The sequence below is a fragment of the Prinia subflava genome, chromosome 19, assembly GCF_021018805.1.
Source record: "Prinia subflava isolate CZ2003 ecotype Zambia chromosome 19, Cam_Psub_1.2, whole genome shotgun sequence".
NCBI classification, from domain to species: Eukaryota; Metazoa; Chordata; class Aves; order Passeriformes; family Cisticolidae; genus Prinia; species Prinia subflava.
Window position 1 is genome coordinate 10,868,420 of NC_086265.1, and position 27,717 is coordinate 10,896,136.

Consider the following 27,717-nt stretch of genomic DNA (forward strand, 5'->3'; position numbering starts at 1 on the left):
GGAGAGAGGAGATCACGGCGCCGGGGGACAGAGGCATCTCCCAGCCCAGCGCCGGGACCTCAGAGCTGGAGAGTTTTGGAGAACGGGCCAACACACGGAGCTACAATGCCGGGAGCAGGGGAATGGCCCTGAATTCGGGTTACCCTGGGGCAAGCCCTCCCGGTCACCTGAACACCTGACCATTAACGAGCAGAGAGGAGGGATCGCCCCTCAGGAATCCTCTGCTTTCCAGGAGCATCCCAGGAACATTTCACAGGGCAGAAAAGTCAGCTGCAGAACAAGCCTCGCTTTCTGGCAACCTGGCAATATTTTGAAGGACACCAAAAATTTAGGGTTTGCACGAAGTGGACACAACCTTTCCTTTGCCTCTTCAGCATAGGAGTAGAGACCAAAAATATAGCCAAAAATCTGAAACCTCAGTGCACAGAACACGTTGCTGCCTGGCAGGAGGGAGCTGGGCCTTGCCATGACAGTCTGGCTGTTGCTGTACTTGAACTTTATGTTAAAGCTCTGACAACAAAGGGCTGATCTCTGGTTTCTCAGGCCTTTGTGTGCTGAGTTAATTCCTGGAGCCGTTTCTTTCCAGCCATGATGACATCGTTATTGGACAAATACTTACTCAGTTGCTGTGTGTAGTTAAATGTAAATCCATCATATTTACTTCCTTTCTTCTGCATGGAAGAAAATATATGGCTAATTTTTCCAGGTCTTCTTTCTTTATTTACCTGTTCAAAGTCCATCAGAGAAGACAATGGAAATCCAGTAAACAATGGCTCAGGGTCATTAACAAAAATTGGAGGAAATTTCCCTCTAAAGCCCACCTCTTAATTAAAACAGCACAAGTTTGTGAAAAGGAAATTTTAGCTGGCTTCTTTTGGAACTTCAGAAGGAATAAGCCACAATGCTGATATCACAACAACAAAACAGATACCTGTAGGAGCAGGATGGTACTGAGTAAAAAACCTGCAGACTTTCTGTTCATAAAAACACTTACAGTGTTTGCACCTTATAGTCTATTTTGATGTCTGAAATAAAAGGCTTTTCACCCCAATGAAAAATTCATGTGAGCTTTTACTTGAGTGGTAATTTTTCTTGGTTAAATTTAATCTTATTAGTGTTTCACACTATAATGAAGGAATGAAATTTGAATGGCTAATGCAGACCTAGATAAAAGAATCGTTGTTCCATTGTATTATTTTCTTCCTCATAAGGTTGTTCTTTTTAGCCACTCAGTTTCTTTCACTTTACCCTGCCCGTGTGTTTTATTATCCCTTCATTGTAGCTGTTTGTTCTCAGCCTATGTATAGCTTACCTGGTACACTTGAAACATGATTTAAACCTTCTTTTTTGCTCTTTTGCAGGCTATGTACTCCACCAACCGAGGCACAGTGGGTGGGTTTTTCCTGGCTGGACGGAGCATGGTTTGGTGGCCGGTGAGTGCTGAGTGTACACAGAGCTCAGGAGGGGCAGCTGCGTCCCTGGCACTGTCACTCCTCACATCAAGGGCTCTGTGACACTGCTGAGCCTGTCACGGCTTCGTTGTGTGGCTGCAAACCCAACTCTTTCTCCACCTGTGGTGTCGGGGCAAACTGCACAAACAAAGCCTCGGGGTGGGCAGGGAGAGTGTTGGGGGAAGTTGTCTGTGTTCAGCACAATGTGATCAGTGTGTTTGACATAAATACATTGGTAATGTCAGCACAGACCAATCCAGTGCTTTGTCTTTCATCTCACTTAAAGTCTTTTCAACATTTGGACTCTATTCTTTTCATTGCACTAAAAGAAGCTGGCTCATTTTAAGGTTATCACAGACAGGAATTAATTTACTGAAAGTTTCCCCTTTATTGCTCTATTGTTTCTACTTTTAGTAACAAGTTCTGGTCTGTACAAGGAGAAAAATCCTGGAAATGTTCTGATACATTGTTGGTAAAATGCATTTTAAATGTATTTAGAGATTAGTTGTGGCTTAGATTGATTGTCTTCTATGGATCTCTATTACCTTCCAATAGAGAACAGGAGTCATAGATACAAAGTGTTCTCAGCCATCCATTCCCTCAGGCCTTTGGCAGAAAGTATGTTAAAAACAATTAACTTTTCTTCTTGATCACAGAGTCTCTTTAATATGAAAAGCAGGAAACTTAGACAAACCTGCATTTTCTGTATTACTGTAATACAGAAAATGGAAATGTGTTTTACATGATTCCATGTGTTTGAATGGAATTCCTCAACATTCCTGGTCTTGCATTCAGTGTCAGAAAATGTTTCTGTGCTTCATTAAGGTTTAGGAGTCAAGACCCCACACACCTTGTTTCAGTTACAGGACCAGAAGAGTGAGAGTAGGTATTGGTTCCCTAAAGATTTAGGAATTTTCTTGAAGTAGGCTGCAGAAATTCCTGCAGACCCTTCAGTCTTGTGCTTCAGAGAGCTGCTCTCTGCCTTTAGAAGGCCTTGGGACAACCTCTTTAAGGACAGGAAAGGATTAAGGGCCAATGGCAGTAAAAGGGTTCTTCATCTGATGTAGTAGATCTAAGAAAATTCAGGTTCCTTTGGAAGACTGAGGAGAGAGAAAGTTTCCAAGTTATTTTAAGATAAAATGCATAATTCTGGGAGAAGAGAAAAAACCCCAACAGATTACTCTGCTTAACTCACTTTAATCAGTGGGCTGGCTTTAACCTTGTGCAGTTCTGCCTGCCTGTCAAGGGGTAAGAATATCCCTTTGTGCAGATGTAAATGCAGATGGAGGCAGTGAGGCAGCAGAGACTCACACAGAAAAGTTCTGTCTTGCTCCAGTGGCACTGAGAACTCCCAGTGATTCCCCTGAGCCTCGGGGGAGAGGATCTGACAGCGACTCCTCTGCCAACACAAACCCCACAGACTCAGCAGGCTCCGCTCCTCCAGTGGGGATCCAGCAGGGATCACCCACAGCTCCTGCCAGGATCCCTCCCTCCTTCCCACACTCAGTGAGCTCAGCACGGACAAAGTGCTAGTCCTCAGTGCAGTCCTGGCTCTCCTCTTCAGTCCTTCCCTTTGGAATGCCAGAGTGTCTTCCCATGCCATAAAAATAAACCCTTCTTGCTGTTCTTCCTCATATCACTCAAAATAAACAAGGAGCAAGCACTCCAAAACCTCAAACTAAACACCGTGTCAGCAGCATCACCCTGGAAAGTTTGCCTTGGATAAAAAGAGATTCCAAAACACCAATTCCCACAGCTTAGCAGGCTGTGGGATGTCCATCACACAGAGCAAATGGGGCTGAAATCATGAGGAAACCAAGGAAAGTATAGAAAGTTCCATCAGAGATGTGATCTCAGTTCTGCAACAGCTGAAGCTGTGTGTGATGTTTTACTCTTGTGCTTTGAGTTCTCTTCTGTGTCAAGCCAGGGCTCACCTGGAATAATTCTGGAGAGCCTCAGTGCATTTCCACACTCAGGGTGGGGGCAGTTGTTTTGCAAGTGGACTCTTGTTTGTCAGATTTCTCCCCTGCCATTTCAGGATAATGACCCTTGTCATGTAATTGCTTTCTGGAACAGAACAAAATAAAGAAAAAAAATCCTTCCACAAACTTGGTATAAACTTAATTCCCCTAAAGGAATTGTATTTTTCAGTGGTTGTCTGTATTCTGTGCTCTGCAGGGCACCCACAAGTGGCTTTTCTGCAGGGAAGGAGGCTCACTAGCAGTGTATTGGGACCTCTTACTGACAAGCTGGGAAAGGGATTCTGTTCACTGAAACTATTTAATATCAATGGTTTGGTAGTGCAGAGGAGACCCTGGGAATGAAGGGCTACAGATTGTTCCTACTTTTACTAAGGATTTTGAATGTTTGTCAGTCACTGGCAAACTGTGATTGTGATTTGATTTCTCAGTGTGTAGAGTAGGATCAAGACACATCCTGGGCCAAATCTGTCCTGCTTTGGGCCTGATTGTTCTGCTCCGGCAGAAGCCAAGAAAGTTGCTCAGCATTTTGCAAAACCAAGCCCAGAGATAATTTTTCTGGCTGAGGTGAGAGGTCACTTCACTGGAATCACTGCCCCTGTGCAGTGGCTGAGCCATCTCAGTAGTTCCAGTGGTTAATTAGGTATAAAGGTAATTAAGAACATTCTCACAGATTACCCCAGACTGAAATCTGTTGTTGATTAGTCATAATGGTATGAAATGCTGTTCCCTTTAGAAACTGAGGGAAGAATCTTCAAGAAACTGATTTTGGTCTCTTGGGCTTTGAGGGAAATACCTTCAGGAAAGACTCACATGGCTCTTTAAATCCTCATAATCAGCTCTGCTTTTTCCAAAAAGACACAGAGAAGTTCAAGGCAAGTGACAGCTCTGTAGCAAAGGGCCTTGCCAGCCTCAAGTGCCTTTGCCAGATGAAGGACTTGGCTTCAGCCAAATCCTTCCTGCTGTTGTAGGACATGAAGTATCTGTTCCTGCAGAACAGTCAGCTTTGGTAGCAGCCACTCTCACAGGTTTCACAGCCCTTCATGCACAATTTAAAAAGCCCAAACTTTTGAAGCTTTCCTGCTTTTGAATTTTCTCCTTCATGTTCTGTAGTTTTGCAGACAGAGCTGTCTGCACAAAATTATGGGTTACCTTCTACACCTCAGTTCCTGAGGCACGAATGGTAACAGGACAAAGAGAATCTGCCGGGCATCTGCAGGCAGCTGTGCTGGAGGGATTTACTGTGGCAGAGGGGTGCAGGGTCAAGGGCGCTCCAAACAGAAATGGAACTCAGCTCGTTTCTGCACGTGTACATTTAGATCTTTGTGAGACAGATAAGAATTAGGGGAAAAAACCCCAACAGGTTCTTGCCTCAGCTGTGCACATCTTATCTTTGTGGCCATCAGAACACACCACTGGCAGGATTTCTCTGATCTTTGCAGCCAGTTCAGTTTTGCATAGTGTCAGGATTTGCCCCACTTGCTGACTCTGACACTGCTAAGAGGAACCAGGAACCACAACTCTGCTGTGAATAAGATTTGCATTTCCTTTTCTTAGGTAAAGTAGAATGACAAATTACCTTACTTTGTCAAGTTCCATGAAAAAAAAAAAAGTGTTAAATCAATAGTTTTCAGGATAAAAAGAATAATGAAGTAATCAAAGCAAAGCTCTTATAGAAAATTAGAAGTTCAGTGAAATCAATTCCTACAGAATCTGTGAGAATTTCCAGCTGCCTGGGAGGTGTTTCTGTCTCAGAGTGCAAAGTGGGGTATCAGATCCTCCTGAGCCTGAGCTGTTCCAGCAGCCTTTGGGTTTTTTACATTTTTGATGAGTATTGTACATCCATCCCTCCTGTTAGTGCACTGGGAATTGCATAGATGTGATTTAGCTGGGTAATAATGTAATTCATAGAATTTTCAAATTAATTGGGAAAGAAGAATAAAACCCCACAGTTCCTTCTTTGGGTCTCAGAGCCTTGGCAGTGTGGCAGTAATACTGCATTGTACTGATTTTTCCAAAGTGGCTAAGGGTGATCCCAGAAAACTCAGGCAGGAAAAATAATTCCTTTGCATCGGAGTAAAGTCACACGTTGCAGGGAAGAGCTGTTAGTTAAAGAAAAGCACGGCCAATCTCAAGGAGCAGGACTGAGGAATGTGTCAGGGAAGAGGGATTTGAGAAGCAGCTTCTGCAGGTGACCCATGAGGAGAGAGGAGAGAGGAGAGAGGATTCCCAGGGACAGAGCTGATCCCTGGGCTGAGAGGAGCATTCTCTGGAATGGGGCTGAGGATCCAGTGGGAAAGGGTTTGGTACTGAGCTAATGCCTTCAGGGGGGTGGGCTGGCAGGTCCTGGCAGGGAGAGGAGCCACAGGCTGTGCATTCTGCACAGCTGCCACTGCCTGCAGAGTGCATCCATGCAGCTGGGAACGGCCAGGGCAGGGATGTCACCGCATCCTCCACTTACCGAGAGGAGCAAGGTGAAGCAGTTAATGAATGACAGGAAAAAGCACCGTGATCGTCATCTGCCTCAGGGTGGTGGTACTTCTGTGAACAGAGTGCTCTTGTTAAGACCTGACCTCTTACAATATTTTAAAGGGTAATGTTCCACGTTTGCCTCAGGTTAGCTCAGGTTTTTTGTCCTCTTTCCCTCTTAGCAGCTTTTGTCCCTTTCAACCAACTTTCTTCTTCACCTTGCCTCCTAGATCTGTCCTCAAAGTCAATTCACTCACACATCACTGACAACAGTTAACACTCCCAGAAGATTGTTCCCCTTTGCCATTCCCAGTTTCAGCCCAGAGTTTTTAAGACATTCAGCAGATCTAGCAGTGGCAAATCAAGAATTCCAGTAATCAGCCTTTCCAGTACAAAACCCCTCAGCAGTAAGTCCTCCAGCAAGGACTTACTGTCCTCCTTTCCTCATCCTTAAACCACGGCAGATGGGAAACCTCCTTCCCCTCTGGCATCAGCAGCCAAGGGGCTGTGAGGGTATTTGGTCTGCACTCTTCTTGCTGTGACTGTGCTGCAGATTTCAGGGCAATCTGCATTTTCCTGGCCATGAAATATCCCAGGTATATGACCTAACTGAAAACCATTTTTAAAATTGCATCCATTATTATTATATGTTGATCCTAAAGTTCTGCTGCACTGGATGTTCCCTAATTCAGAGAAAAAAGAATAGGATGTCAATGTGGGATCTGCATTCACATTGTTTTTGCCCTTGTGCTGGTCCTGAATATGTTGGTAGTTTTGCATTGGTTTAGTTTGGTTTGGTATTTTTCTTTCAATACAATGGTATTTTAGATACATTTGAGAACACAGCATCAGCAGCATTGCCTGCAGTATGTCCTGGGGTTTCAGGCACTGAGCCAAAGCTTGTGCCTGTCAGTTCTCAAAGTTCTGCTTTAGCTGCTTTGTTACTTGGCTCTGCCTTTGAGCTCTCTGAAACAGGAGAGGAGACACATTAAATAAAATCAGAGATCAATGTGGTTAATATTTTCTGGTGATTGCATTTCTAGTAACCTAGATTTAAGTTTAATTATTTATCTCCAAGGAAAGCATTGGGCAGCAGTGCTAATGCTTGGTATAAATGATACTTTTTTCTTCACTATCATTTCTGGAAAACTGTTGCTATCACAAAGAGGTTAGAAGACACAGAGGTCTTTTGTTTGCCAATGTTTGTTGCTAAACTTATCAGTCCTGTAGAAATGTCATATGACAAACTGGTTACAGTTCTGTAGGGCACAACTGACTTTTAAAAATGTGTAAAAAAAACCCCAAATCCAGAACTGAGTGAACTTAGAAACGTAAATTTCCTGTCACAGCAAAAGAACAGTTTGTCTGCAAAAAGACTTGAAGAAATCAGGAGATCAAACTGAGGAAAGGGGAAAAAAAGTAAGCCTGGAAAAGAAAGAGTGGAACCCTCTGAATTTTGTGTGTTGCAAATAAAACATGGGGGAGGGTAATCTATTTGTTATCAGGATTGGGGGTTGAAGAGCGTGGTTGCTATTTCTGGCTATGGCATTGCTCTATAGAATAAATCTGCTCTGCAGAGGCAGATTTCTATGAATCCTTCATCCTCCCCAAACTCAGGTGATCACCCCTGTGCTCCCAGAAACACTGATTGAGTATTTGCTGCTGTTCAAATCAGTTGGACTCAATGATCCTTGAGTCCCTTCCAACTCAGGATATTCCATGATTCAATTGAGAGCATTAGAAGAGGTCAGCAGAAGTTCCCTTGCCTGCTTTCTGTATGGTTTTCTTTTTAATCCTGTTTTGGGTTTCTTTGTTGGTGGATTTTTTTTTTTGGCTTTTAGAGAACATAAGAAAAAAGAGAAAAGAATAAAAAAATGTTCACTTCCTTTTTTTCATCTTGGAACTTCTCCATCTTCCTTGTCCTCTGCCCACAATACTCAATCCAATCCAACCTTTTTTCATGCTTGACTTCTCACCCTGCATCCTTCAGTACCTGACCCAGTAAATTATCACTGGGCATTTCTGCTGCCTTTAATGTGTTCATTTGGAGGAAATGAAGTTCATAACTTTTCATCTTTTCTATTGTCCAAGATACTTGGTTAAGAATTAGATCTTTGTGACTGGCTCCTGCCTGTCTGTAAACCAGCAGGAGCCTTTCATTTTTAATCTCTCTCCATGTTCTTCCCACTGTTCTGTTTGTATGATCAGTGCAATATTTGGGGGTCTTAAAGATCTAGCACTTCTTAAATATAACTTCTTGATTTACTACTGTTTGTAGCTTCCAGAGGCATTTTCTCAGCAGATATTTCTGCTCTGCAGCTTTCAGAATTAAATTCAGTCATCAAATAACCTTTTGGCTAAAAGTGAACCAAGTCCAGCTCTCACCAGTGACACATTTGGATGCACAGGCTGTGCAATATGGAACAGGGAGTGCAGGTTTGACAAGTGGCAATGCCCTTGTCATCTCCTCCTTGAACAAGGAGATCAGAAAGGTCACAGTCTTCTTCCCTGATTGCCTGGATATTATCCCAATGTCAGTTTGGCAAGTTTTGCAAATATTTTTAAATCTATATTGGTATAATATATTTTTTGACTCAGCTGGAAGATCTTTTATTCAATATCCTGTTCTCCCTCACTGTTGTAGATGTGATGGCTGGAGGCTCTGGTTTCAGTGGGAACAATAAATGGGAGTCCTGAAAGTTGTCAAGGAAGTTGCTCATCAGTCATTCTCCTCATCCTCACCACAGATAGGCAGGAGTTCAATGTGCCAAATTAAGGGGATTTTTAAAAAATTCCTACGAATGTGAGGGCCAACTTTTGTTTTTTCTCTTTGCAGATTGGTGCTTCTCTGTTTGCCAGCAACATTGGCAGTGGGCACTTTGTGGGAATAGCAGGAACAGCAGCAGCTGGAGGAATTGCCATCGGGGGATTTGAGTGGAATGTAAGTGGCCTATATGGCAGTGAAAGGACTTGAAACATCTGGATTATCTGCAGAACTTAATCAAAATAACATTGCCTGATAATTTAGGACTGTCAAAGTTTGTGCTTGGCAACACTTGTTTTCTGCACAGAGCAGTAAGAGCCAATGTAACCTGGTATTTCACCTGTCCAAGCCACTGGAAAAAGATGACACTTTTCTGTTGAGGCTTTTTAGAAAGCATTTGGACCAAATAAGTTGGTGGATTTTCTTCTCTATGCATATCTTTTTATTACTTTTAAAGTAATAAAGAGTAATAAAGTTCTTGTTTTTGAAGAACATTTTCGGACTGCGGGATGCTGGGAAGAATTTATCAGATTTGTAGTCCATGGAAATTTTTGCAGCATTTTGCTATGTCGAAATTATTGAAGCGGCTTTGATTTCTTCACAGCCTGTAAGGAATTTGGAACATCCTTCACAAGCACCTGCATTCCAAAAATCTTTTCCTCTTTACCTTTTTTTTCCTGTAATTATGCACGTGTTTTGCTCTTTGGGTAGAGACACCCAAGCTGACTTTAAATGAGTCTCCTGGAGGAGCAGGATCAGTGCAGGAGTTGCAGGATCAGTGCAGGAGGAGCAGGATCAGTGCAGGAGTTGCAGGATCAGTGCAGGAGGAGCAGGATCAGTGCAGGAGTTGCAGGATCAGTGCAGGAGTTGCAGGACCAGTGCAGGAGGAGCAGGATCAGTGCAGGAGTTGCAGGATCAGTGCAGGAGTTGCAGGACCAGTGCAGGAGTTGCAGGATCAGTGCAGGAGGAGCAGGATCAGTGCAGGAGTTGCAGGGTCAGTGCAGGAGGAGCAGGGTCAGTGCAGGAGTTGCAGGACCAGTGCAGGAGGAGCAGGATCAGTGCAGGAGTTGCAGGATCAGTGCAGGAGTTGCAGGACCAGTGCAGGAGTTGCAGGGTCAGTGCAGGAGTTGCAGGGTCAGTGCAGGAGTTGCAGGGTCAGTGCAGGAGTTGCAGGACCAGTGCAGGAGGAGCAGGATCAGTGCAGGAGTTGCAGGATCAGTGCAGGAGTTGCAGGACCAGTGCAGGAGTTGCAGGGTCAGTGCAGGAGTTGCAGGGTCAGTGCAGGAGTTGCAGGGTCAGTGCAGGAGTTGCAGGGTCAGTGCAGGAGGAGCAGGGTCAGTGCAGGAGTTGCAGGGTCAGTGCAGGAGGAGCAGGATCAGTGCAGCCCGCGGCAGCAGAGACTCCCGTGGAGGGCTGCAGTCCTGCAGTCCTTTCCTGCCTTGCCAGGCTCGCAGGGTGCGGCTGGCAGTGTCACTGCTGTGCCCCATTCACCCTCGGGCAGGGATTAGCCGTGACAAAGGGCTGAGTGAGCCTCCACAGGTCGATACTTCCCTCACATTTACTTTGGAGCAGTGGAAGGATCCTCCCACCCTGAGGGATTTGGTTTGTGTTCCTTAGCAAGTAAATGGTTGTTGCAAATGACCAAGTAGTGGTACGATAGAAATGTTTAAGGAGAAGGACAAAGCTTACAATGAACTGTAGGAGAGGTGCAGTTTATCTGTCAGCTCCCTCTTTTTGATTATATCAGGCCTGATTCTCCTTCTTTTTCCAGCAGAACAAAGCAAACCAAACCAGAACACAAATCTCTAGGGCCCATATCCTCCTTCAGACATCTCTAACACTTTATCTCCTGGGAGATTCCTGCTGGACCAGCATCAGCACACAGTGAACAGCGATGGTTGGCTGGAAGCAGCAGTGATGTCTGTGGCTGTTTGAGCAGACACTGCAGAGCTCATGATGCACAGTGGCACAATTAACAGAATAACAGAAGTAATGACAGTAATACCAGATTTGACCACCATCATCCTTGTGTATCCCTGTTCCATTGAAATTATTTTTATTTTGTATCAGAATGACAACAGAAGCTGACCCAGTATTTCTTGTCCATCTTACAGTTTTGACCTAAGGGCAGAACTTAAAAGATAGAGTTTAAAAGCCCTCTAAGCCCTGAGGACAAAATAAATACAGAATGCAGCTCTGAGGGCAGGAATTTGTTTTATATTTGTTGATTTAAATGTGTACAAGTCGACATTGGACAGCATTCCAGCCATTTAAGTCAGAAAACTGTGGCACTGCAATACAGTAAGGTCAGTGTTCACAGAATGCACATGGATACACAACATTATTAAATTGTAATATGAAAAATACAAAATATATTACTAGTTGCATGTGAGTCTATGTAATTGTTGTAAAACATTCAAGCCCATCCTGGGCTTGCTCTGAAGAGAGCTGGGATAGTCTGGTGCCACTGGTGGAGTTGTGATTCTATACTAGAGGACAGCCCTGTGAGGAGAGATCAGATTTTGTCATGTGTGCTTCTTTGGGACAGCTAGCACAAAACCCAGGCTGCAATATACCTGATGAAGTTTTTAGCCAAGATTTCATCCCCAAATTTTCAACTGTAAATCAAAGGACAGAGCAGAACCTCCTCTCCCCACATCCCTGCAGTCCCAGGTTTTTGTGATTTCACTGGTCTCTAGCTGCTGTTGTGGCTGATAAATGATCTTTGGGAGCAGTGTCTAATTCAGCTGGTCTTGTCTTGGCTGCAGGCTCTGATATTCGTGGTGATTCTAGGATGGATCTTTGTACCCATCTACATCAAAGCTGGGGTAAGTCAAACCACTCCATCCCACTTGTCTGTGCTGCTCATGTTTGCAGCTCGGAGCTGGAATATTGCAAAGTCATTATGAATGGAATGAGATCTGAGTGTGCCAGAACAGCACTTTGTTATATCTGTGTACTTGAAAAATGAGGATTCTCTGTTCTAAGCACTTGGTGCTCTCCTTGTTCTCCTTTGATTCCTGGAGCTGCTCTTCCTTGAAACTGCAATTGCAGCTCCCCTAATTTGGTGCTCCACTCTCACAGTATCTGAGTGCCAAAAATCTTCCTCTAATTTGATTTATGCCTGTTCCCCATTATCTAAACCCCTCCCCACCTCCACAGGTGGTGACAATGCCAGAGTACCTGAGGAAGCGTTTTGGTGGGAAGCGGATCCAGATCTACCTGTCCGTCCTTTCCCTGATCATCTATGTTTTCACAAAGATCTCAGTAAGTGAAACTTCTGCAGCATTTCTTCCATTCTACACTGATCTAAGAAAAGCAATGCCCTTTTACAATATTGTTCTCACAACAGGTCAGCTATTTCAGGTTTGGAGCTCCTGGCTGAATTAACAACTAGAAGTAGAAGTATGATTTTGTGTTTTCTTTATCCAGTGAGACTCTGTTCTGCAATCCACGTTTTTTTCTCCCTGGCAGTGTCTCTTGATGCTTGTTGTGCTTTGTCCTTTTTTTAAAGTTTTAAGATTTACTTTTACATTTGCTCTCCTCTAGAAAACATCAGAGTGGAGGGAAACTTGTACTGTATTATGTATATATGTTTTATCTTAGGGATCTGTGAAACCCAGGGCAGGAATTTTTGTCCCTAAATTTCATATTTATCTGTTTTAGTATCCTCTGGTGAACATGTCATCAGTAATATGGAAGAGGGAAAAGAGCAAGGAGACTATGGGTAAAACAAGATTACAGGAATTAAAAAATGGAAGAGTGGGGAAATTGAAATGAGGGAAATTGTAACAGCTGAGCTGAAAGAAGGGAAGAGGAGAGATTCTTTTAATGGGCAAGGGATTGGTGTAAACTTTAAAGTGCTATGAAGTTAATGTTTATTAAGTAAATGGATGCATTTCTGTGGAGTAGTAAAGGGAGCTGGTGTTTTCCATATATCTTGAAAGTACCAAGCTTCTAAAGAAGTCCACAGTTCAGGCATACCTCAGTCTGTTGTTTTGCAGAAGTTTTCATGGCAGATTAGTCTTTGCCCTCTGAATGGGAGCTGAGTGATAATAGTGCAATTTAAGCTAAAAGATTGGCCTTTTGCTCTCATTCTCACACCATGATAACTGATCCTTAGAGAGGTTATAAATTAAACAGGCTGGTAGCGTGAGCTGGCCTCAGAGCTGGATTTCTGTATATTTCAAAAGGATTTGAGAGTTTGCTGTGGTTGTGCTCAACTGTTATCATCAGAACTCCTGGGTACAACACAGAGTTCTGGACATTCCAGCAGCAGAGAAACTCCTCCAGTCAGACTCACAGTCCTTTTCAGCAGCACATGTTGGTACTGAGCCTATCAGGGTGCTGTGTACATTCTGAATTTACTATCCACCTTTGATTTCCAGCCTGTGTCAGGCCTAAGGGCCTGATGATGGGATTTTTCACCGTTTCAGTTGGAGTGTCCTGTTTACAGGAAAAACAGGTTCTGCATTTAATCTTCCAGTGTGGTCATGAGGATGAAACAGCCTCTCCATTGTCAAGGGAGCAGCACTGTCAGTACAGCAGCACTGACAATACAGCAGCACTGTCAGTACAGCAGCACTGTCAGTACAGCAGCACTGTCAGTACAGCAGCACTGTCAGTACAGCAGCACTGTCAGTACAGCAGCACTGTCAGTACAGCAGCACTGACAATACAGCAGCACTGTCAGTACAGCAGCATTGTCAATACAGCAGCACTGTCAGTACAGCAGCACTGTCAGTACAGCAGCACTGACAATACAGCAGCACTGTCAGTACAGCAGCACTGTCAATACAGCAGCATTGTCAATACAGCAGCACTGTCAATACAGCAGCACTGTCAGTACAGCAGCACTGTCAGTACAGCAGCATTGTCAATACAGCAGCACTGTCAGTACAGCAGCGTTGTCAATACAGCAGCACTGTCAATACAGCAGCACTGTCAATACAGCAGCACTGTCAGTACAGCAGCACTGTCAATACAGCAGCACTGTCAATACAGCAGCACTGTTAATACAGCAGCACTGTTAATACAGCAGCATTGTCAGTACAGCAGCATTGTCAATACAGCAGCACTGTCAATACAGCAGCACTGTCAGTACAGCAGCACTGTTAATACAGCAGCACTGTCAGTACAGCAGCACTGTCAATACAGCAGCACTGTCAGTACAGCAGCACTGTCAGTACAGCAGCACTGTCAATACAGCAGCACTGTTAATACAGCAGCACTGTTAATACAGCAGCATTGTCAGTACAGCAGCATTGTCAATACAGCAGCACTGTCAATACAGCAGCACTGTCAGTACAGCAGCACTGTCAGTACAGCAGCACTGACAATACAGCAGCACTGTCAATACAGCAGCACTGTCAGTACAGCAGCACTGTCAGTACAGCAGCACTGACAATACAGCAGCACTGTCAGTACAGCAGCACTGTCAATACAGCAGCACTGTCAGTACAGCAGCACTGTCAGTACAGCAGCACTGTCAGTACAGCAGCACTGTCAATACAGCAGCATTGTCAATACAGCAGCACTGTCAATACAGCAGCACTGTCAGTACAGCAGCACTGTCAGTACAGCAGCAGGTTACCTGGGCCCCACTCTACTGTTGGCCCATCCCAGCTTCCCATCAACCCAGTTATTCCAGGTGTTTGTGGGGAAGTGCCGTGGAGCTGGGTCTCTGTGCTATACAGAGGAAAAATACGGTGTTCAATTTCCTCTAAGCATTGCTTTTGTTTCCCCCAGCTGCCCCGAGCAGCTCTGGCAGTGTCTGTGCCTGTACAAGTGAGATTCCTGCAGTGCACAGAGGTCTCTGCATTGCTGCCTCGTGTCACTTCAGGGTCTGCCCAGGAGTGACTCCCTTGCTCTCTGTGATTCGGATTAGGCAGAGCAGCCAGTCCTGGAGGTCTCAGGTGCTGTCAGAGGATCTCAGAGTGGGTTTTGCTATGCTGTGCTGTGCAACACCGTGTCCACAGAGCAGGGAGGGAGGGGCTACTCCTGCCGGGCTGTAGGGACTGTGCTGTGGGGAGAGGGGCAAGCCCAGGCCTCCCAACCCAGAGACACGTTGGGTATCCAAACAATCCACGTGCTGAGAAGCCGCTGTGTTTTACTTCCCTCCGTGCTGCCTTGGCAAACACTCCTGGGCTCTTTGAGATTTGATAGAGAAGGATGGGCTCCTGCCCTGCCCTGGATGGAAGGTCACACCCACCAGCGATTATCACTGCCTCTTAGCCTGGCAGAAGAGTGGCATCTCTTCCTTCTGGGGTAGTTATTTCAGCTTCTTCTTCCTTGCTGTGTTGAAATATTATGTAGTGTACCTAATAATATAATGATAACAATGCTTTCTAGGGAGCAGTATCACCTTTCAGGTTGTGTGACTCCTGCTGTGCTTTCTGGCACAGTGCCACCACCGTGTGAGGATCAGACTTCCTTTTCACACCTCTGCAATGTCCTTACCATTGCTCTTTCCCTGAACATTTTCTGGGGGTTTTGTTGATTTCTTACCTTGCCTTTTGGCTAATCAGCCACAAACAGACAAGGACATGCTGGAAGGAGTTCATCCTTGGGATCAGGATATGTGTGATTTTTGAGCCCAAAGGGTTTCTGTCATACAGGGGCCTGACCTGTACCTGCTCCCTAAATATGCAGCACATGGGGAGCAGTGCCCATAGCAGCTTGCAGAGGCTTTCTAAGTGTTGATGATATTTGTCATTATGCCAAAGGAAATGGTCAGATAAAAGCAAAGTCTTGATGGATAGTAATAGACAAAGTTATGACAAGACAAAAGAGAATTAAGGTCTGAATGTTTTTGAAGAAATCGGAAATCATAATCTGGAATTTCTAAATCTGTTACAGCATTTTTTTTCTGTTCATTGTGCATAATTTCAGTAGGAAATCTATGGGCATAGGCTTGCCAGGGGTGAGAAGAAGAGAATAACCTTCCCCTAGGAGTGCAGAGTGCAGAGGGTAAAGAGTAGGTGCCCCTGCTTTGGCACCCACAGGATACATTCACCTGGCACATGTCTGGCCAGCTGCTCCTTTGTGATCCCTGCCTTTGCAGAGACAACCTGTTGAGTAAAGGAGAGAGTGACTCTAATAAGAGATTAGATAAAGATTGTCTATGAAGGCGCATGAATGGAGAAACAAGGAAATATTGGAAGGCAATAATCTTACTGGGGAGGAGGAGCAGTGAAACTGGAAGATAACTCAGCAATTTGAAGAAGCTGATACATTGCTCAGAATGCTCAATAATTAACTATACATTTCTCTGTGGGAATCACTTTAGGACCATTAATATTTAATGATATGTAGGCTAAACTAAAGCCAAGAACAATAAAAGAAAGGTGTGGAACATGGACTGGTTAGTGTGAAAAGATGGGAAACAAATTACCATAGAGAGATGGAGCAAAGAATATGGTCTGACAACTGCTGGGGTAGGAGCTAAAGGTGCTGGTTCCAGTTGCAAACTAAAGCCTGTAAGAAATCTGTCCCAGATGCAGTTTTGGGAGTGGTCCCTCACACTCTGCTCCACAGAAGTCGCTGTCTGCTGCCGTGCAGTGGGGCTGTGGAGGTCTGGCCTCTTCCCCGTTCTCCAGCGGGAACCAGGGCGAGGTCCTGCCCTGCGGTCTCAGTCTCAGTCTCAGTGTTCGATGGTTTCTCTCTCCGGCATCTCCCCGCTCCCCGGCCGGGTCTCTCCTGTTGTGTGTGTGCCCTGCTCTCCCCGGGCAGCAGCGGGGCCGGGCTGACCCCGGCTCTGGCCGGCCCCGGAGCCCCGCAGGGCTGGAGTGGGAAGCCTCAGGCCAGGGCTGGGCAGAGCTGTGTGTCCCTGCCTCAGCCTGAGAGCCCCGGGGAGCTGCTGTCACTCTGCGGGGGTGGCTGTGCAGAGCCCTCGGTGCGCAGGCAGGGAGGAGGCTGCAGAGGAGCCCGGGAGCTGCAGGCTCAGCAGCGACCTCTGAGAAAGCAGAATTTACAGTAAGGCATCACAAGTGCACTGGGGCAGATAATTCTGATTGCAAACTTGTATAAATAACATTGATGCCAATTATCTTTCAATCAGGAACTGGTCTAATGGGATTAACATCCCAGTGTTAGTCTGAAACCTGAACAATCCCTTCCTTATGCAAGAGCTAAATGTCTCCTCTCTTAGCCAACTGCGGTCAGTTCTTCTAATGGGAACTTAAAAATAGAAACCATATAAGATGTTTGCCTTGAATGTAAATGTACTGTTTGTCCCAAACCAGCAAGACAAGCTACACCCCGTGTGAGCAGTAAGGGGAGAGGTGTGTGGGGTGGCACTGAAGGAAGAGAACTGTGCGGTGTCCTGGAGGTGTCACACAGCCCAGCCCCGCACACAGCAGCAAAGGGAACTCACACTCAGTTCTAAGCAGTTTGTTTTGAATCTGTCTCTCAGTGCCTAATACTGAGCAGTGAGGTGACTGTCTAGAGAAAACAACCCTGTTAAAATAGGCCTGGAAATTATCTGAGAAGTGTTACACCCCTGCTACTAAGAACTGCACTGCTCTGAGGGGACACTGGCAGGTGCACAAAACAGCTTCAATTTTCTTTTTGATTTGTTTGTGCAAAGAGGCAGAGTTGTGTATTTTAGTGCCCTCACCATGAAACTATAACATGTCATCATGAACCTAGACATTGCTGCTGAACCTATAATTTTTTCTTTTCTAGGCTGACATATTCTCTGGAGCTATATTTATCCAGCTGGCCATAGGGCTGAATCTTTATGTGGCCATAATTATCCTGCTTTCTATTACTGCTCTTTACACCATCACAGGTGAGTTTGCAGAGCAGTCTGATAAATCAGAGATGTTGGGGGAGTCAGAAGAAAGAGAAGAGAGAAGCAGAGAAAAAGGGAGAAATTTAAACCTGAAAGGGGGGTAATTTACAGTGATCTTTGAAAGACAGAGGTGGTGAGAAAAGGGGAAAAAAAAGGAAAAAAACATTTCAGCTGAGACATTAGCCCAGGGCTATCTTATTTCTCTTGACTTTTCTCTGCCATCAGGTGGCCTTGCAGCTGTGATTTACACAGACACCTTACAAACGTTCATCATGGTGGTGGGATCCTTTATTCTCATGGGATTTGGTAAGTCAGTCAGGTGAATTAAACTGGAACGTTCAGCCACAAATCTTGCCGTGGCTACGGGAATGAATCCTGCAGTGTGAAACTGTTACCTTAACCAGGAGAGTCAGCTCCTGTATCTATTTATCAGGGGAGAAACAGGCATGTTGCCAAAAGTCAGGCATATTGCCAGAGCCCTTTAGTCACTGAGTCACTCTGCCTCCCAAGCACCAGTGAATGTGTAAGGTAATAAACAGCATCCCATGACAGGATTTTTATGTCCACATTAAGGAGGTTTTTCTCCTCATGCTCTCAAGCTCTGTTTGAGATTTCAGTAATAAATCCTTTATTGCTGCCTGTATTTTCTGTGTTTCAGCCTTTGCTGAAGTGGGGGGCTATGAGGCTTTCATGCAGAAGTACATGGAGGCCATCCCATCCAACGTCTCCTACGGGAGCACCGTGGTGGATCCCGAGTGCTACACCCCTCGCCAGGACGCCTTCCACATCTTCCGGGACCCCATCAACGGGGACATGCCCTGGCCAGGGGTGGTCTTTGGCCTCAGCATCCTGGCCATGTGGTACTGGTGCACAGATCAGGTAATGTGGGAGCCCAGCGCCTTGCAAAGACCAAACACAGAACTCTGCTCCAGTGGGATCTCCCCTGTAATGTAAAGCTGGGCCACAGAGCTGGCTGGTATTTCAAGACTGGTCAGTGACTCTTCAGTTCCTGGTTTCTAGACACCTCCCACATGTAAGAAAAGGGAATGGGTGTTCTTTAAAATCTTCCTGCACATCTCCGCTCAGCAGATCCTGTTTCTGCCTCCTTTCTCATTTTTTTGTGTGTGACCATGTGTGAAAACACATGAACACTTACTTAGGAAACCATGCAACAAATGACCCTTGTTAGACTGGGTCTAGAAACATTCCCTTTCCAGTAAGACAAGTTTCTTTCCTATATGTGCAGCTTTCATCTTCACTTGCACAGTCCTGAGGGGATGTTCTTTATATGTCCAGTCTTTCAGCCTGGAGACTCTTCCCCAGTCATCCTTCCTTCTCTCTGAAACCTAATGTCCAGTTTCCCCAAGAGATCACACTGACATGAGTAAAGAAAAATGTGCTCCTGCACCTGCAACACGTGAATGTGTCTCTAACAAATGATCTATTTGCATCCTGAATTGTGAGAAAGATCATCTTCATGATTTCTCAACCAATTAACAAAACCCTCAATGTAACTGTGTTTACTGCTCAGTTAAATATTCTATTCCTTTTTGGCTTTTTAGTCTGTCTGCTTTAAAGACTTATTGTGAGGGAAGTCTTATCTCTCAAACATGCACCAGATAAGTTTTTCCTTTACTTATTTCAGACATATCCTTTGATTTTCATGTAGTTTTCATTTTCACTAGTGGAAGAAATGCTAAATTGGCTCTTTTGCTATTACAGAAGTTAAGAAGTACCTTGTATCTGTATATGGCATGGTGTGATCATGGAAATGTTATAGCTGCCGTGTGTCATTGACAGGTTATTGTCCAAAGATGTCTCTCTGGCAAGAACATGTCCCATGTGAAGGCTGGCTGTATCATGTGTGGCTACCTCAAACTCCTGCCCATGTTTATCATAGTGATGCCTGGAATGATCAGCCGGATTTTGTACCCAGGTATGACATGGATACAGAAATGCAAAGTTCTTCCTGCCTGCCTTTCATTGCCAATCTCTCTTTCCCTTCCAAAATACCTGTTAGATTGTCATCTTCTCATCCCTCCTTCAGCCTGACTGCACTGTTAGAAGCCACGGGCCTTCCTCTTTTCCCTGATCCCAGGTCTCTGTTAATACTATTGCTGTCTGTTTTAGGGGAATGAAATTCCAGAGCGCCCCTCCCCAGCTGTTTGTTACAGCCCCACTCCCACTGAATGAGTGGAAAATGCTATCCAGGACAGACACTCTGCTGGAATTGCAGGGACAGGGCCATAGTCACAGAGTGCAGGTTTTGGGCCATGGGCAGTCCCCAGGGCAGCATGGGGAAATGCCACTTTCCTGTCTCCCTGACCAGCAGAGTTTGGCTGTGTTTGGCAGCCAGCACAGGAGAGAGGTTCAGGCTGCAGGGAGAGGGCTTCGTGTTCCTCTGCTTGTTTTTCTACTTGGTCTCCTTACGTTGTTCAGCCCTGGTCTGACAAATGAGTTGATTTTCTTTTGACCTGCAGCACTTGTCAGTATTTCTTTAGAGAGGAAGGTAAGGAAAGAGGCTTAGAATCACCTTCCTCCCTGCCAGCAAACCAAGGATGAAAGCAAACGTGTCAATCCGGTGGCTCAATGCAGAGATACATTCTAGAAGCTCTATTAATTTGGGAGCAATCTGTTGTTTATATGACCTTGTCTCAGTGTCTCATTATCCTCTCCTCAGATGTGGTGGCTTGTGTTGTGCCTGAAATCTGTCAGCGCTACTGTGGCACCGCGGTGGGCTGCACAAACATTGCTTATCCAAAACTGGTAGTGGAGCTTATGCCAAATGGTAAGACACTGTTTGTATTTGTTGTTTCTTTGTTTTAGGAAAGCCAGACTGTAAAAAGAAGTGATAGAGGGAGTCCGAGACCCACATTACATTCCAAAATTCTTGCTAGAATGAAGTACTGTTAACCAGAAGGGTTGTCTGTATTAGCTGTAGGTGCAGAATAGCTCCATACTGACACTATCAGCTCTCAGCTGGCAAGTACTGGGTGCTGAAATGATAAATGAGCTCCCTTTTTGTGAAGGTAAAAAATAACCTGCTTGGGCAATGATTTATAAAAGACTCTGCCAGGGTATCTGAGCTGGAGCTGGTTCCCATGGTCCTCCTGCCAACTCTACAGAGGTGGGTGCTGGCTCATAAGGGAAAAAAGCCAGGTTATGATATTATAGAGACCACGGCACTTCCCTGATAGCTTTGGCACTTCCCCATCCTTTGATAACTGCTGTTAAAATCCTGCAGTACTTCCCCATGCTCTGTGAGCAGACCAGACCATCTGGAAAAGTGGCTTTGAAAAGTGGCCTGAAAACTCTGATTTTCAGGCAGTAAAAGAAACTTGGGGTTTTTTTAAAATACCTGGTTCCCAAATATACTACAAGCAAGTGAGCATTCTCCTGCAAACAAGAGGAATTATTTTTATAATGGTTGGGAAAAATCTGCTTCATATTATTTTTTTTATTCCAACATTTAATCAGGCAGCATTCACTAAAGAAGTACCTACATGCTAAAAGCCCAAGAGTTTCCCTGACACTGCTGTAAATAGCTTTTTCCAAGCTCTGCTTGCCCAGCAAGGGATTGTCAGACAGGATTTTATGTCAGGCACATCAATATGCCAGCCACACCCAGAGCTGATGGAAAGGGTCAGACAAACCCCTGGTTCCAGATACTGAGGCTCTCCACGGAATGCCCATCCCGTTCCCATCTCTGTTCCAGGTCTGCGGGGTCTGATGCTGTCAGTGATGCTGGCCTCCCTCATGAGCTCCCTGACATCCATTTTTAACAGTGCCAGTACTTTGTTCACCATGGACATTTACACCAAAATTCGCAGCCGGCCGTCTGAGAAGGAGCTGATGCTGGCGGGCAGGTGAGCATGGCCGAGCCTCCCCTGTGCACAGAGCCCGAGCACGCTGCGGGCACAGGCTGCCTCCTCCCCAAATCCAGATCTGGAGCCTGGCACAGCCTGGCACAGCCTGGCAGAGCCTGGCACAGCCTGGCACAGCCTGGCAGAGCCTGGCACAGCCTGGCACAGCCTGGCAGAGCCTGGCATAGCCTGGCACAGCCTGGCACAGCCTGGCACAGCCTGGCACAGCCTGGCAGAGCCTGGCACAGCCTGGCACAGCCTGGCATAGCCTGGCACAGCCTGGCACAGCCTGGCACAGCCTGGCACAGCCTGGCACAGCCTGGCACAGCCTGGCAGAGCCTGGCACAGCCTGGCATAGCCTGGCAGAGCCTGGCACAGCCTGGCACAGCCTGGCACAGCCTGGCACAGCCTGGCAGAGCTGCAGTGGCCTCCTGTGGCTGTCCCACCCCGGCGCTGCTTTTGGGAAAACACACCGTGCTCCCGAGGGAACAGACAGTGTGCACGAGGCAGCCAAGCTAATTCTCACTGCTTCCCACTGCTGCTTAAAGGAAAATCTTTTCAATTACCTTCCTGGGCTCCGTGCTGCACCAGGCTGCAGCAGCAATGAACTGGTTCTAGTTCATCTGCTATTGATTTGTCTCTGGACATAACAGCCACAGGAGAAAAGTGATTTTCTATGTTTTGATTGCATATTTAACCATGTCCTGATGGATATTTGACATACACAATACCCAACTTGGATTTCTTTTGTTTGTTCAGTGCTAATTTGCCATTATAATTGATTTCACTAGTTGAAATACAAAATGAACATGTAAATTATTGATTAATTGCTGTTTTTTTTTCTCTCTGATAGATCATAGATACTACTAAGCAGCTGTCTAATTGAATATCTGGCTATGTTTACAGGGCATTTATGTTACTCTTAATTGGCATCAGCATTGCCTGGGTTCCTGTGGTGCAGTCAGCTCAGAGTGGGCAGCTCTTTGATTATATTCAGTCTATTACCAGTTTCCTGGGACCTCCCATTGCTGCTGTTTTCCTGCTTGGTATCTTCTGCAAGCGTGTCAATGAGCAGGTAAGTGCAAATTAGGAAACAGGTTTGCTGCATGTTCCTTTAGGAACTGGGAGAACTGTTTTGGGTTTTTTTGTTATGAGCAACTTCTTCCTGTTTATTTTAATCCCAGTATAACCCAGGGATTTTGTGTCTCCATACCCCAAAGCCTGAGGTTTCAGAGATGAGTTTGAAAAAGTTCTTTCATAGTCTGATAGATAAACAGTCACCTAGGAATTCAGGGATAGCTCTGAGGCTTAGGTTACCTATCACTTTGCCAAGAAGTGTGTTAAATGGATAATCTATAGACATGTATTTGAAAGTTGTCATTTAGGATATTGGTCACCAAGCTGCTTTATCAAACAAATCACCTCTTACCTATCCTGTCCAGTTGGATTTTGCCTATCCCAGGAATGGAGACTCCACAGTGTCTCTAGGCAGCCTGTTCCAATGATCAAGCACCTTTACAGTAAAACAAACAAGAAGTTATGTTTAAACAGAATTTCCCTTATTTCAGTGTGTGCCCACACATAGCTCTATGTGTGTTGTACTTTGGGCTGCAGTACTGTACCCCAGGCACCCACCAACAGAACTGAGAATTCAGTAATTACTCTTAGGGCCTTTAGCAGGTACACCAGACACACATTTCAGGGAGGATGACACAACATTCTGGCTCGTGCCAGAGCTGTCAGGGATTCAGCCCTCAAAGGTAAAAAGGTGTGAGAACAGCCCCTGGGCTGTGCAATCCATGGCTGAAACCTTCCTGTAGAAAGGGAAAGATGTGTGGAGCAGATGGATGGTGAGAAATGGTCTGGATGCGTGTCCTGAGGTGTGCCTGACATCTCAGAGCTGCTCATTGCCCCTTTCAGCTGCACTCATACACTGAGCTGTCAATAAGGCCACTGAAAGCATCTGGGTTAAAACTCACATGCCAAAGGCATTGTAACACATAACTACATCCATGTTTCCTCCAGTAACTGTTTGAGAGCTCAGAGTTGATTTCCATGCCTGAAATGACTAATTTTGATCCATTCCTGTCACACCCTTGTCTGCAGGGTGCCTTCTGGGGCCTGATCATTGGGCTGCTGGCTGGACTCGGCAGGATGATCCCTGAGTTTGCCTATGGAAGTGGCAGCTGCGGGGCCCCTTCCAACTGCCCCTTCATCATCTGTGGCATTCACTACCTTTACTTTGCACTGATCCTCTTTGCGGTTTCTGCCATCGTCATCCTGGCAGTCTCCTTCATGACCAAGCCCATTCCTGATGTACATGTGAGTATCACTGCAGTCCTGCTCCTCAAGAACTGGGACACAGTGAAACCACCAGTCTGTACTTGGTGTGTTACCTCTCGACACTTCAGCCACCCCCAGCACACAGCTTTGTAAGAAAGCAAAGGAAATAGTCTTCATTTACCTGTCACAGATCTTCAGTGGCTCCTGACAGCCTCAGACATCCCAGACCTCTGGGGTGCTGTGGTCTTACAGCCAGCTCAGGGGCTGGCCAGGCTGCTTGGTGTCTGTGTAGTCAGCCCATGATCAATTCAACTCCTTTTGTTCCGTGGCAGCTTTACCGCTTGTGCTGGTCCTTGCGGAACAGCAAAGAGGAACGGATTGATCTTGATGCAGAAGAGGAGCAGGACAGAGCTGATGAAAAAGATGATGAATCAGGTAACTGTTGAATACCTAGAGATTCAGTTATATATCTGACTATCCCTGTTTCATTCCTGAAGGAACATGACCATGCTTGATAGTCAAAGACATCCTCCCTCCCCCCATCAACAAACCCTCAACCCCACAAATTTAAATGGCTCATGAGATGCCTTTACCAATCTCTCAAGCTCAGTGTAAATCAGAAGTGAAGCGGATTTGAAGGGAGAAATTCTTAATCTCTTGGTAGCTGGGTGGCAGCTCCAGGACTAAACCAATGGGAATGCTCTGGGACAGGGGCTGTGCGTTGGCAGAACTGTGTGTGACTCCAGCACTTGGAGGGAATTCACCTGGAAATAGTGGGTAGTGGTCAGGATTGAAGGCACCATGAAAACAGACTGCATACCCACCTGCTCTCTTCACTGGGTTTCTGGTTCTGCTCTCAAGTTCCTTTTCATCAGTATCCTCAAATTTATTTATTTGTCTTTCAATTAAGAGTGTAGAAAGTATGGAAAAAATGGAGTTTAATCTTTGAAGCATAGTTTGCTTCGCCAGTAGCAGGCCAAATCTCTGGAGTGCAAAAGGCCCAAGTGTCTTCTGCAGAAGGCTCTCTTGGAACAATAGAAAAACCCTCTTTTCCCAGATGAGCTGTGAAACTCCAATATTAACTTGATTCTTGTACTGATTTTGTGCTAAAATGCTTCCCCTGACTTATGACCATGAGTCAGACGGGAATGTCCTCAGTCCCAGAGATGAAGTGTGTGCCATGGTCCGTACTCACCTTTCCTGACCAGAGCGTTATTCCTTCCAGTTAATGAGGAAAACCAGGAGGAGCCGGGGTGCTGCAGGAAAGCTTACAACTGGTTCTGTGGCCTGGACCAACAGAAGGGCCCCAAACTGAGCAAGGAGGAAGAGGAGGCCCTGAAGAGGAAGCTGACGGACACCAGTGAAGTGCCACTGTGGAGAAACATTGTGAATGTCAATGGCATCATCCTCTTGACTGTGGCCGTGTTCTGCCATGCCTACTTTGCATAACCTCCTGATCTCAGTCCTGAAATTGTACTGCACTGTCCGAGCAAAAATGACGGCTTGTAGATTTACACAATTAGATACACATTGTATTTTCATCATCTACATTTGTAAAACATCAGAGTGATTTACTCGCTGATTTTGTATCATAATTTCAACAATTTAAAGATGAAGGCTGCTGGGATTTCAAGAGAGAGAATTTCTGTTTTGACACTGAACCAATCCAGGGCTAACTGAGGTTCAGAATTTCCATCCAATATTCTCTCTGCTCATGATACATTTCATATTTTAGGTTCAGAACAAGGCTGCATGAGCCATATTTCATATCAGGTTTTGTGAACTACCTTTTAGGGTTGACAATGCTATTTTGATTTTCAACCCTTCCTCTGATCATTCAATTTTCCTTTTCCTTTGGCTATGATAATTTGATTGCAAAACCCCCACAACCACTGAGGGACTGTATTACAAACTCAAATTAAAACATTGCTTTTTTTCCCTCCAAACATGGGATATCTTAAGTAAAGGATTTATGTATATATCAATGTATTTGATACTATGTATAAATTTCCATTATCAGTTTTCCCCTTTTTTCTCACTTTCCATTGGGTTGTGTTTCTCAGTTGTCAGTGGAACACTAACCTCTGAATTGATCACATTTTGAAATTGGGGAACACATGCCTTGATGATCCTAAAAAGAATTTTGCTTACAGCAGATTATATGCTTAAGGTTAACTTCCAAAGGTCCCCCTCTCTTGATATTTTAATATATACCTATACTTGAATGTGAAGCTTTTTATACAAAATACATATATTATATATAAACAGATAATACAGTATGTATATGCACTATATATATTATATATATTTAAAATATATATTTATGTGTGTGTATATATATCTATTTTTTACTGATCAATTCCCACCCTGGTGTGTCAAGGACCTCTTTACTGTGGGCTGGGAGTCAATGCACTGCCTCTGTCTATGGACTGTGCTCCAAACCAGCCCACGGAGCAACATCCACAGCATTGCAATGCTGAGCTGCAGTTTGCAAATGCATTGAAGGGCTCTGTACCGCTTTTCTGCAAAGCTCTAAATCTTTCCTCTGATGATCTCATTGAGAAATAGGATTCCTGCTGCATGGCAGCGTGAGTTAGCAGTTCAGGAAGGAGAATAGTGGCAGCTGTGGGATATCAGCTAAACCAGGCTGATTGTCTCCACTCGATAAGTTTGGAACCAGCTGGGGACACAGGAAAAGACAGATTTAACATTTCAAAGCAAAAAGCAATAGATCTTTTCAGGCCATTCAGCTTCCTGGGGAATCGAGTGTGGAAGGAAGGTGCTGGTTGCTCAGTCAGGCAGTGCCACCATTCCCTGTTCCCTCCTGCCCGCGGTGGCGGGACTGCGCTGTCCCAGAGCACTCCCGAGCTGTGCCTCAGGCTGCTCCGGGCTGGCAGCACAGCGAGTCCTGCATGTGCCACAGCACACGGCTCTGCCTCCTGCCCTCCATCCCTCCCACCTCCTAATCTCCTGGGCAGGAGCTCTGCTCCATTTGGATCTAACCCCGAATGCTCTGGATCGCAGCAGAATTGCTGCTCTTCAGTAGGAGTGATGCTATTCTGCATAATCCCTGCAGGGTCCTTTGCATGGGCCAGAGCAAATCAGAAATACCAGTGTAAAGCAATTTCTTCCTTACACTTAACACAGTGATAGAGTATTTTAAAGACCATGGAATTAATTGTATTTAATGAACTATGAAGACTTGTATGTATTAAAGGAATTGTATATTTTGAACTATTTGGTGTCTACAAAGTGATGGGATTTTTATATAATATGATAGATGACAGAGAAACTTCATTTGGTGTCTAGGTTCTGGCTCTGGATAATAATAATGGATGAAAACCAAACAAGAAAGACATCACTGAGGATTGCTCAGATCCCTCTTTGTCATTCTTTGCTACAAAAATACGATGAAATTATAAAGTTATTTGGATAAAGACAAACAACACAAGTGATTTCCTGGCAGTCTGAGCAGCCTCTGGATGATCTCCTGGTGAATCAGGCATCATTGCATGATTTTGCTCCTCAGAACTAGAGAGTTTTGAAAACCTAACCCACAATTTCCCAGGGATATTCCCTGTATGTCCTCAGCAGCCTGATTTCATTCTGCTCTGAAGGTGGATGTTGTGGAGGGAAGAGCTCAAATGTTTACATAAAGTTTGACAGCTACTCTTGACTCCTGTAATTTTGTCGAATTTCAAAGAAAATATTGTGAACAGCTGATAAAATTGTAAAGTTTAGCTAACATTAAATGCCAACTCAGGTTGGTAGCTATTCATGGTTTTAAGGAAGAAAGTGGCTTTTCTTCAGTTTTCAGGGGAGCTCTGTCCATGAGCACACCCTTTTCCCCAGTGTTTGACTATATTTGAAATACTTCTGGTCACTGGTGAGGCTCCAAATAAATCTCTGGCTCACAGCACAAAGTACCTGCATGGCACATACAGCATAACCCAGCTCTGTTACAGGGGATCTTGAGACATCCCAGCTTGCCCTGTCAGGTAAGATACATGGTTAGAGCTTATTTTAGTGGACTTTAGTTAGAAATACAGAATTAAATTAATAAAATAAAATAAAGTAAAATAAAATAAAATAAAATTAAATTAAATTAAATTAA

General features: G+C 45.0%; 1 protein-coding gene and 1 long non-coding RNA gene across 9 annotated transcripts in view; one reads left to right on the top strand and one right to left on the bottom strand.

Moving 5' to 3' along the window:
* The window catches only part of SLC5A1 (solute carrier family 5 member 1), a 31,008-nt gene extending 5,087 nt beyond the window's left edge, over window positions 1-25,921 (top strand). For all 4 annotated transcript variants that reach the window (XM_063416408.1, XM_063416410.1, XM_063416411.1 and 1 more), the window contains 14 exons: window positions 1,362-1,433; window positions 8,736-8,840; window positions 11,432-11,491; window positions 11,826-11,930; window positions 17,349-17,454; window positions 17,683-17,763; window positions 18,116-18,336; window positions 19,258-19,393; window positions 20,138-20,245; window positions 21,173-21,323; window positions 22,227-22,395; window positions 23,427-23,642; window positions 23,936-24,038; window positions 24,829-25,921. In XM_063416408.1, coding sequence (XP_063272478.1) covers window positions 1,362-1,433; window positions 8,736-8,840; window positions 11,432-11,491; window positions 11,826-11,930; window positions 17,349-17,454; window positions 17,683-17,763; window positions 18,116-18,336; window positions 19,258-19,393; window positions 20,138-20,245; window positions 21,173-21,323; window positions 22,227-22,395; window positions 23,427-23,642; window positions 23,936-24,038; window positions 24,829-25,052 — 1,857 coding nt within the window. In that variant the 3' untranslated portion in view covers window positions 25,053-25,921. The remainder of the gene's footprint in view (window positions 1-1,361; window positions 1,434-8,735; window positions 8,841-11,431; window positions 11,492-11,825; window positions 11,931-17,348; window positions 17,455-17,682; window positions 17,764-18,115; window positions 18,337-19,257; window positions 19,394-20,137; window positions 20,246-21,172; window positions 21,324-22,226; window positions 22,396-23,426; window positions 23,643-23,935; window positions 24,039-24,828) is intronic.
* On the bottom strand, window positions 1-27,708 carry LOC134560426 (uncharacterized). 5 transcript variants are annotated; one of them, XR_010082732.1, is made up of 8 exons: window positions 27,531-27,706; window positions 24,799-24,974; window positions 24,197-24,367; window positions 23,785-24,014; window positions 22,750-22,833; window positions 5,892-5,971; window positions 3,386-3,518; window positions 1-2,551 (listed from the first exon to the last, which is right to left on the bottom strand). It is a non-coding gene; the product is annotated as an uncharacterized LOC134560426 (long non-coding RNA). The 5 variants fall into 5 exon arrangements; XR_010082731.1 differs by having other exon boundaries at window positions 2,647-3,518; XR_010082729.1 differs by having other exon boundaries at window positions 1-3,518; window positions 27,531-27,705.
* Between the last annotated feature and the right edge of the window lie 9 nt (window positions 27,709-27,717).